Below are 11,016 nucleotides of genomic sequence, written 5' to 3'. Positions count from 1 at the left end.
TGCATGATTATTTGAATAAACAAGCTGGATATTTTTTTTTTGTTGCTTAAGCACATAAAATATTGATGTTGATTTTTTTTCCTTCAATATTATTTTATAATCATACAACAAAATTTTGATTTAATTTATAAAGAATAGAATAAAAAATGCATTGTCCCCGTGACATTAAGAAAATGTCGGGTTTGCATCCTGAATTTTCCACTTATTCACTTTATATGATGAATTTTAAGTCAATAGACAAAGAAAATGCATTGGATGAGAAACCGAAACAATTTATGGGTGACACAAAACATGATCAAAGTTGAAAAAGCTTGCTTTTTATAGATAATATGCTTTTCTGATTCAATTATTAAAAAAACTCCAAAAAAATAAGGCTAAAGTGCAACTTTGGCCCCCTATCTTTCAAAAAGTTGCGATTTTGGCCCCCTAAGTTTGAAAACTACAATTTTGGTCCCCTATGTTTTAGCCCCTTTGCATATTTGGTCCTTTTGGTCAATTTTGACCAAGTCAACGCATACGTGGCATGCCACGTGTGTAATTAATTAATTAAATAAAAAAATAAAAAATCGAAAAAATCAATTTTTAAATAAAATAAATGAAAAAAATAATATAAAAATATTAAAAAATTCTGGAAAAATGAAAAATAATTAAAAAAATTTGGAAAAATAAAAAATAATGAAAAAAAATATATAATATAAAAAATTTCCAGATTTTAAATTAAATAAATGAAAAAAAATCCAGAAAATCAATTTTTAAATTAAATAAATGAAAAAAATAATAATAAAAAATTATAAAATAATGAAAAAATTCGAAAAAAAAATAATGTCAAATTTTCCAGATTTTTTAAAAAACGAAAAAAATAATGAAAAAATATTACAAAAAATGAAATAAATTCTGGAAAAATGAAAAATGATGAAAAAATAAAAAAATTTTAAAAACGAAAAAATATTACAAAAAATGAAATAAATTCTTGAAAAATAAAAATATTAATAAAAATGATTAAAAAAACGAAAAAAATTTCACAAAAATTTATGGAAAATTCCAAGAATCACTTATTCGAAAAAGTAATGTCATGGAAACATTCATTTCCCTAAAGAAGAAATATGTACCAAATTTGTGGCCAAGTTGTATTCTCGTCGGTGTTTTTGTGTATACTTTTTTCGTTTCCTTGCGCCTTTAGAATGTCAAATTTTCAACATTAGAAAATTCTGTAAAAGATTATGGAAAAAATTTCGAAAAAAATAATTTCAATTTTGATAGTTTTTTAAAAAAAATTCCGTATTTTTTTCGAATTTTTTCATTATTTTTTTATTATTTATTATTATTTTGTTCATTTATTTAATTTAAAAATTGATTTTCTGGATTTTTTTCATGTATTTAATTTAAAATCTGGAAATTTTTTTTATTTTTTCATTATTTTTCATTTTTCCCGAATTTTTTAATATTTTTTATTATTTTTAATTTTTCCAGAATTTTTTAGTATTTTTTTATTATTTTTCATTTTTCCAGAATTTTTTATTATTTTTTTCATTTATTTTATTTAAAAATTGATTTTTTCGATTTTTATTTTTTTTAATTAATTAATTACACACGTGGCATGCTACGTATGCGTTGACTTGGTCAAAATTGACCAAAAGGACCAAATATGCAAAGGGGCTAAAACATAGGGGACCAAAATTGTAGTTTTCAAACTTAGGGGGCCAAAATGACAACTTTTTGAAAGATAGAGGGTCAAAGTTGCACTTTAGCCAAAAAATAATCATTGTTGTGATCGAGCAACACAAGTTTTTTTTGTTATCATATTATAGGTGACACTCTTTGCTATGTTTTCCTTTCAACTATTTTATTATCTAGAAAATTTGAATTCAAAATCTTATTTAATTGTTCATATGAGTCTAATTTCACTCAAACTAATCTAATAATGTTGGTTTAGTGACACGAGTTTGCCTCAAAAAATTGGACATTCTTTCAACAATAGTTGTCGAAGGTATCATGTTTCAAATGGATTTTGCCTTGTCACATATTTGGACAAGACATAAATTAATATGTCAAGTAATATGTACATGAGAATTAAATGAAATTATTAAATAGAATCATCATATCATATGACACACAAAAGGAAAACAATTTTGATTCACATACATGGACCATAGGTAGGGTAAGTACCTTTTCACCTGTTTTCAATTAATTTTCAAAGCTAATTGTCCATTATGTTGACTAACTAACAACAATCAATCATATTCTATTGAGATGAGGCTCCATCCAAAATAACTTAGACTTTTGTGTTTCCTTTTGCCTCCACGTTTAGTTGAAGTGTCACAAAGTCTTATATTTGTAATTCACAACCCTTTCTAGTCTTCTAACGTTTTTACATCAATTTCTACTTAGGTACTATTCATTTACACAAGAATCTAGCTTAACATAATGACCAATGGTCAAAACCTTATAGTATCATATTCAATTATTCATTCCCTTTATGTACCACGACATTAAGATTTTTTATGTCTACACGACCACAATATGACTGCAATTGAAACTGCATTGGCCATATTCGATCGTAATTTTTTCCATTAAAAAGGATCGCGAGATGATTAAAAACCTTTTTTTCTCTTGTATCTTTGTGTTTGCATATAGACAACAAGAATATGCAATTGGTTATAGCCTAGCAGAGGCAACGAAGCATAGTATGTGAATAACAGAATAGGATTGTCTGCCTGACCATTGGCCAATGAGTAATGCTATATATAGCGAACTCTTTATTCGTGAAATCTCTCGAAACCTGTTTAAAGTTTAAAAAGGAAACGGCAAAATAACTAATCACATTTAGTTATGATGGCTTCGTGATAATTATTCTCGCTATATTTAATGTTTTCCATTTTCGAAACATGTTGATAACACTTATAAGACCAACCTATATATTGTGTGATCAAAACATACCAATTAATAACAGGAACTGTTATAAATAGGAAGTTTATGAAAATTAACATTGTGGCCTTTCCTTAATGGAAAAAAAAAAAAAAAATTAGCTACTCAATTCTAACTTCAATGGGTTTTTCAATAAATTCATAGTCTAGTTTCTAAGTAAAGGAAGTATATGATCAATGTAACAAAGAAGTAGGTGTATATAATCAAGGGGTAATAGTCATTTTGGTCCCTGAATGTGTAAGGAGTAGTCACAATAGTCCTTCAATGTATCAAAATTGCAAAATAGTCCCTGATTGTGCACTTTGTTAATCAAAATAGCCCCTGACACTAACATAATCACTCAATACTCACAATAACTCTTTTCATATAGGGACTGAAATGACAATAAATAAGTACTTATGAGGACTCATATGACAATAAATAAGTATATTGAAGGACTAATATGACAACATTAACGAAATATTTTAATGTCAGGGACTATTTTGACTGACGAAGTGCACAATCAGGGACTATTTTAAAATTCCGATATATTGAATGACTATTGTGACTACTTGTTACACATTCAGGGACCAAAATGACTATTACCCCATATAATCAATGAAGACAGAAATAGTACTCAACACAAGCAAATTATACATGCAACATTTATCACCTCCCACAAAAAATAAAAAGAAAAATACTTTTTGCATTAATTCCAAACCACCATCCATAATGTTTCACTGTACCCTCAACAACAAATTAAATTGCAACAATATATCTAGGGTACTCTAAATTAAAAAATACATGAATTTATATCAAACATATGCATACATAAACCTGTTGTCTAGCCAAGAGTATTTAGATGAGATAACTCGGATTTCTTTCGGTTTAATCATAGGTCTTGAGTTTATATTCTTAAGATAGAAGTTTACTCCTCACTATGATATTATGTGACTCGAGAGATTAGTCTCTGCTATCGAGTACTCCTTCCAGAAGATGGTGATCCACTCCCAGATCCATACATGTTATGTCCCATCATCATCATCATCATAGAAGATGGAACTCCAACTCCATGACCATAAACTCCACCACTACCCTCACCAACATTCCCATCTCTCTGATCACTCCTACCAATCATAGCACTCTTCTCTCCTTCCATCTCTCTATACTTACTCAAATAAATCTTGAGTGGCTCAACATAATCTTCAAATCCAAGTGTTGTCATAGCCCAAAGAAGATCATCACCGTTGATTGTTTTCCTCTTCTCTTTCTGACACTTATCAGAAGCTTCTCCTGTTATGAAACTGATGAACTCTGATACACACTCTTGCACTGTTTCTTTTGCTTCTTTTGAGATCTTTGCGTTTGCTGGTAAAGCCTTTTTCATGATCCTACTCACGTTTGCTATTGGAAGAAACCTATCTTGCTCTCTGCAACCTGTTTGACCACCTCCTGACTCGTTGTCTGATTCAGCCATAGTTGCTAATCTATGAAATGCTACCAACCATATATGGTCTTATATTATATGGGTGTTTGCATTTATATATTCATTCATATATGCTAACATAATAAAATATTCTTTACACTAGTGTGTGAAGTGAGAGAAAAAAGACCATAGTGTAAACTATATATAATGATTTGGATTAGATTGTGGGATTCCTTGGATTCATCTAGATATAATTATAAAGAATTTTTGTGCTCATAAAATAATGTGGGTGGTGGTGCCTCCAAAGAACAATTAATTCAAAATTTAAATTCACTTACAAATAATTAGAGGTTGAATATACAATTAACAAAATTATAGAATGTGAGAGCGTTTACTATTAGTCAGAGAGTCATGTTAACTAGGGCTGGAAATGAGCCGAGTCGAGTCGAACTCTCCTGAGCTCGACTCGACTCGATAAGATTTGGTTCAGCTCGAAACTCGGTTCGAGTTCGACACGAACTATTTTTTCAGCTCGAGTTCGACTCGTTTAAAGTTCACGAACAGTTCGGTTCGGCTCGTTAGGTTCAGTTCGATCGCTCAAATTACATTACTCAAAAATTAAATATTTTTGTCAAAAAAGTCTAAATTTATAGCATCCAGTACAAAACGTCAAAAAGAGATTGAAAATCAATATAGCATCTGCTTTACTACAACAAGGACCTAAAAAGCTAGTTTGCAAGCATAACGTGAGAAACTAGAATTACATGGTGCAAGAGGGAAGAAAAGGAAATGGAATACCTTCCAAAAAATGACAACAACTTAGGTTGAGGAGAGATGAAAATGGTAGATGATTTGTGGATATGACAAACCTTTTTAGCAGGCCTTACAAATCGGTGTTTAAATTAAAATATTGAAGTTCATAGCAGTCATGTGAATTCAGTTTTTCATTCTTCTTACCAACTAGACTAGAGTTTCTTTGTATTGAAATCAAAGGAGAGCAAATGTTTAGTTTTGTGGACAATTGGAACCAAAACGTAATAATAATGGAGATTGGAAATTGCAAAAGTTATAAAAGGGATATTATAAAGTTAATGTTTCTACTTCCTAGGCTTTTTGAAACAAGGAACAGAACGTTTAAACGCTAAGGTCTTTTTTGAAATATTTAATTAATTTATTAAATATAAATAGTTTCAAAAACTAACTGAAAAAATATTTAAGTATATGAAATAAATTAATTATATATATAATCGAGCCAACTCATGAACCAAACGAGTCGAACTATATGTAACTCAAGTTCAGCTCATTTAATTAACGAACTTAATATTCAGCTCAAGTTCAGCTCATTAGGTTCATGAACCAAATTCAACGGACTAATTACCGAGTCGAATTTCGAACTATATTCGAGTTGGTTCGGTTCATTGCCAGCCCTAATGTTAACAAATGCCCTGAATTTCTTGGATTCATCTAGATAAAAAAAAAAGTTGGGTGGTGGTGCCTACAAAGAAGAATTAATACAAAAATGAAATTCACTTAAAAATAATTAGTTTGTTTCATACATACTCAACAAAATTTATAGAACATGAGAGTTGTTTATTATTAATTAAATTAGGAGATTTTTTTTTTTGTACCCAAAAAAAATAGAAAAATCTTTGTCAAGGAATTAAATATAATAATACATTAAAAGTTGTATACTCAACTTTTAAAAAAATTAAAATGTTAATGTCGATACAAAACTTTCATTTTGAGTTCACTTAGTAGCATGACTCATTGAAGTTTAGTTTTTTTTAATGTGACCAAGCAACAAAGTATATAAAAAAGTGAAGATAAAAAAGTAGGTATGGTCACTACAAGAAAAACTGCATTTTGCGACCTTTAAAATGGCAGATTGCGACTGTTAGAAGGGTCGCAGATGTACAATTGCGACCCTTTCCCAACAGTCACGGATGTTGGGGTCGCAAGTGTCTTTTGCGACCCTTCATAGAACAGCCGCACCAACTGCCGCAAAAGGCACTGCGACAGTTGCTAAGGGTCGCAAATGAGGAGATTCAAATGGATTTCAAGGGACTTGCGACAGTTGGGGAAGGGTCGCAGATGCATAAAATTTATTTATAAAAAAAATATTGCGACAGTTTGCAAGGGTCGCAGATGTTGAGTTAATTTAAAAAAAAAAAATCAGTTTTTTCCTGAATTTTTAATTGAACTATTTACTAATAAAAAATATATAAAACTAAAATAATTCATAATAAAAAATATGAACAAATTCATAAACTAAAATATGAATTTTACATTCATATTCATATAAAATACAAACAAGTGATACAATAAGGTTTGTTGAGTTCCTAACATGAAAATTTAATCAAATATGTAGATGATATTTGGCGAGGAAGTTGAACTAGAGATGAATAGACTCCAAAGAATGCTATGCTCTGTTTGGTGATTCTAAGTCTTCCACCTAAAAATAAGTCAGATTATATAAGACACATCAATTAACAAAAATAAGCAATAATGTCACGCAAGTCATGATTCTAACTTATCGCGCAATTAAACTTCTAATTACTTTCTGATATATTTGTCAAAAATAACCACTATGGAATAACCATTAGCTATTTATTACAGAGAAGCTTACAAGACCAATTAATTGCATTCAATGTGAAACAAATAAATCATTACCCTTTCATTCAAAACACCAGTCTTGAGTTCAAGCAAAACTCCAGGTACTCCAGTATGGATGCTAGACCAGCATCTGAACCCTCCAAATTTAGTGAAGGAACTCAATAATATCATTACCTTTGTATTCTTAGACTACTCAAATTTCATCAAAATAACTTAAAAGTCTTGGTATCTAACCCAGATTCGAATTTGCTTGCCGAAAGTTACATTTACAAGTAGATCAACAAACTTATCATTAAAATAATTTTCAACATTCTCAACCTCGAGTAATTCAACCCATAGCACTATTGTTTATCTAGACCATCATATTCTATCTAAATAGTACCAAAATCATAATCTATACCCACCACTTAATAAAATACTTCAACGAAAAATGGTAGAGGGCAATGCATGGAGGAAATGAATAGAAAGCTAGATTTCTTACCAGATTAATTGCTCTAGAGCTTTCCTGTCAAATTTATCAATCACATCAGCAGGTCTTTTGAGAACATTGTATGCCTAAGAAATTTGAGAAACAAAAATGGTTGTTTTATGGACAAGATAGTTATCATCAATTAATTCATTCACTATACAATAAAGAGACCACATATCAATAGTTGTTGAGTATTGTATTCAACACAGCTGCATGCTCTTAAATACAAGACCGACATAGCTTAAATACCTGAGGAACCTAAAAACCAACCGTCCCTAAAAATTTAACCGGAAACCAATTTTCCGGAGCCCCGAAAGAGGCCAAAAAAACAGAACAGCAGCAAAACAAATGGACTTTGAACAAGCCTCAACCGAACCAAAGGCCACAAACGACAAGAAAACAGACCGCACAAATATACAGCAGTAAATTCAATAGAGAAAACAAGAAAATATTTTTCACAAAATACTCATTTTTAAAAGGGTTAAATATGTTTTTGGTCCCTATAAATATACCAACTTTTCGTTTTGGTCCCTCTAAAATTTTCCTTCAACTTTTAGTCCCTATAAAATTTTCAATCACTACTTTTGATCCTTATTTTTAAGTTAATTTTAGTATTTTTTTAATGAAATTATGCAGAAATGTGTAGAATATTGTAAAAATATTTCCCAAAAAAAATATAGAATTTTTTAACAAAACATAAATTTAATATGAATTTTTAACCATAAAAAATATAAAAATTCATATTAAATTCATGTTTTGTTAAAAAATTCTAAATTTTTTTGGGAGAGATTCTTATAATATTATGAATTTTTATGCAAAATTTTATTCAAAAATAAGAATTCTACATATGAGTTTACTTTAAAGGAGGGACTAAAAGTGAAAATGGAAAATTTTTGAGGGACTAAAAGTTGAAGGAAAATTTTAGAGGGACTAAAACGAAAAGTTGGTATATTTATAGGGACCAAAAACATATTTAACTCTTTTTAAAAAATCAGAAGTATAGGAAAATGAACATAAAAACATCATCAACTTCAATTATAAACATCATCAACTTCAATTATAAACATTAGCAGAAACATGTTTTGTGTATTGGATACTTGGTTTGGACTACTTGAGCTACTTGATACACCATATATCTTTCTTCTAATCATGAATCGCAGAGTAACTTTCTATATGTCAACACCAACCACTAAAATGTTATCATATCAACAACTAAGTTAGTATGAAATCTAAACAAAATTATTATGATAAGATTACCACACTAGAACACAACAATCATCAGAAAAATCCAGAATTTCCATTGCAACATTCCATTGGCAGTTAGACACATAAACTCCATCAAAATACCTTACGAAAAAAATAAATAACATGGATTAAAATTTAGAACTAGTATCTCACCTTTTCAGAGACAAGTTTACTTGATGACAAGGAGTGATATTAAATCAACCAAAGATAGCAAACTTCAATTAGGTAAAGATGCTGCAGAAAACAAAGACAAGGTGTTAATTGCTATTCTTAGGTTTCTAAATAAAAAAACAGTACTAAGTTCATTAAAAATATCATCATAGTAACATAAAATGAACTATAAATATAAATAAAATATGATAATACACCTCAAATTTCATAATAGCAAAGGGGAAATTTTATACTAAATGAACAAAAAACATCAAACATTCCTAGAAATAAATGATCCTCTTGTTCATCATTCCAAGCTACCTACACATAATCCAATCTTTCTACAATCACATAATCCTTTTGTTTACTATTTTCTTTAATTTCATCTTTAAACCTTTTCACCTCCACCTTTACTATTACAACTTATAGGCAGAACAGTCACAATCATAATTCTCATATAATAAAAACCATGGTTTGTAGAAATCATAAAAATCAATTTGATTTGATGCAAAATGATAAGACAAAGAAATCAAAAAGATAAAACGAGGCAATCTATAAAACGAGGAAAGCTAGTTATCTAGTACCTTAATGTTGACACCTATTTACTTGTAAACTATGATCCAATCTCTTGCAGTTAATCTTCACCAAATGACAAGAACCTGAATTTGAGCAATACTTAACAAGAAAACCATACATATCAATCTATTGAGTAAAAGATTATGACTAGTGAAAAGTTGCATAAACGAACTAGGGACAACAAATTTTAAAGTCTCAATCAGAAATCATTCATATATTATAATATTATTTTAAAACCTCAAAACTAAGATATATCACAGCAATACAACAACATCAGCCAAGCCTTATTAACTCCCCTGTGCGGGGTGAGATGCTTCTAAGCAAGAAATCAGAAATATTTCATCATATGCTTATTTCTCTTATTAACAATAAATTGCAAACCAGTTAAATAATGATAATATAGTTACCTTAATGTCACTTCCTCGGAAAAGAATGCATTCATAAACCTTGTCACTTGGAGGTACTTGTTGACCATCTTTTCTTCTCCCCTCTGTTCCATAGCATCTAACTGCAATAACATACCACAAGGATCTCCAAGTTAGAAAGGAACTTCCACATTAAACAATTACTAACACCTTAAATTTAAGACATAAGCATATATATGTCAAACAAATAAATTACATAAGTCACACGAGGATACTCATACCATAGCATACTTGTATTAATGCCTATGAAATAAAAATATACTGACAACATCAATAGCCTACTTCATAAACAAAACTTTCCCAACTTCCATGACTCTTTGTGTATATTTGAGAAGATGGTACAAAAAGTTAATGCAATTATTCACAAGGTAATTGCCTAACTAATGATGATACCTTCAAATCTATAAATGTCGTATTCTTGGGAACACGAAAACTGCTCACTTTGTCAGGGTCAACAAGATCAAAATATATATCCTTTCCAATCTGGTGTGCAAGGTCTTCATCTCGTACCACCTAAGTTAGCAGTATAAACATAAATACAATCTGATTGAGCAATTAACAAGATGAATCTAAAGAAACAAACATTACTAGTTTCTAGGGAAGCAAGCTTAGAACACCTTTATAATAGTGTAGAGGTGAGCCTCTGCGTTTTCTTTATTTTTGTGCTTTTTTACTTTCTGGTCTTTCTTCAACCTCTCCTGCATAAACCCATTGTACAAAACCAGTGCAGATTTTACAGAATAGACCAACAGAAAAAGTACAACAGAAATTAAAAGTTAGTGGCAAACATAGGTTGGTTTTATTGTCTTGAAATACTGATACGGACCATCTCATGAGAAATTAATAATTAAATATTGGTTTAGGAAATACTTTTGGTCAGGAACAGTCATTGATTGCAATAGTCGAATATGACACGCGTTCTTATATCAATCATAAAATAAATTAGATCTCTAAACTTATTTGGAAGTTAAACTTGCTGCAAAAGATGATAGGTCGCTACCTGGCTTGATTTATTTTGGGCTCTAAAGTACATAAGAATATCTACTTACCCTTACATGGTCGGCGATGTCTTTCTCATCCACATTGCGTGTTACCTCAACTTCAACTACAAGAGTATTATTCACAACATACCCTCTTGAAGGATCGGATAATTCATCAAGAGGTATGAAGGACGGCTCGCCCCAATCACATTCTTGTTCATTGAATCT

At 30.0% G+C, this 11,016-nt stretch overlaps 1 protein-coding gene and 1 pseudogene across 14 annotated transcripts; both read right to left on the bottom strand.

Moving 5' to 3' along the window:
* Nucleotides 1–3,590: 3,590 nt before the first annotated feature.
* Nucleotides 3,591–4,671, bottom strand: LOC146944793 (nuclear transcription factor Y subunit B-3 pseudogene; annotated as a pseudogene). The gene has a single exon (XR_015026085.1). The product of XR_015026085.1 is annotated as a nuclear transcription factor Y subunit B-3 pseudogene (transcript).
* Nucleotides 4,672–6,566: 1,895 nt separating this feature from the next.
* LOC146944792 (ubiquitin C-terminal hydrolase 12-like) lies at nt 6,567–10,735 on the bottom strand. 13 transcript variants are annotated; one of them, XM_085743134.1, is made up of 8 exons: nt 10,426–10,735; nt 10,202–10,321; nt 9,791–9,891; nt 9,392–9,482; nt 8,811–8,891; nt 7,425–7,498; nt 7,001–7,073; nt 6,567–6,782 (listed from the first exon to the last, which is right to left on the bottom strand). In XM_085743134.1, exons 1-4 carry the CDS (start codon nt 10,510–10,512, stop codon nt 9,449–9,451), a joined length of 342 nt encoding a protein of 113 aa, XP_085599260.1. In that variant the 5' UTR covers nt 10,513–10,735; the 3' UTR covers nt 6,567–6,782; nt 7,001–7,073; nt 7,425–7,498; nt 8,811–8,891; nt 9,392–9,448. The 13 variants fall into 13 exon arrangements, with proteins under 13 accessions (XP_085599260.1, XP_085599259.1, XP_085599261.1 ...); XM_085743133.1 differs by lacking the exon at nt 7,001–7,073; XM_085743135.1 differs by lacking the exon at nt 7,001–7,073 and having other exon boundaries at nt 7,425–7,448.
* Between the last annotated feature and the right edge of the window lie 281 nt (nt 10,736–11,016).

Source organism: Medicago sativa, chromosome 2 (assembly GCF_051527215.1).
Source record: "Medicago sativa cultivar Bolivia chromosome 2, Bolivia_mono, whole genome shotgun sequence".
NCBI classification, from domain to species: domain Eukaryota; kingdom Viridiplantae; phylum Streptophyta; class Magnoliopsida; order Fabales; family Fabaceae; genus Medicago; species Medicago sativa.
Note: the sequence above shows the minus strand (reverse complement) of the source record. Positions and strands in the feature narration are given on the sequence as shown.

Excerpts from the sequence above, each read along its gene's own strand:
- LOC146944792 (XM_085743134.1), bottom strand. The coding sequence starts at position 10,512 with ATGCAGGAGAGGTTGAAGAAAGACCAGAAAGTAAAAAAGCACAAAAAT. Across the intron at positions 10,322-10,425 it reads ACCTCTACACTATTATAAAG|GTGGTACGAGATGAAGACCT; the intron begins GTGTTCTAAGCT and ends CTGCTAACTTAG. Across the intron at positions 9,483-9,790 it reads TCCGAGGAAGTGACATTAAG|TATTGCTCAAATTCAGGTTC; the intron begins GTAACTATATTA and ends TTTCTTGTTAAG.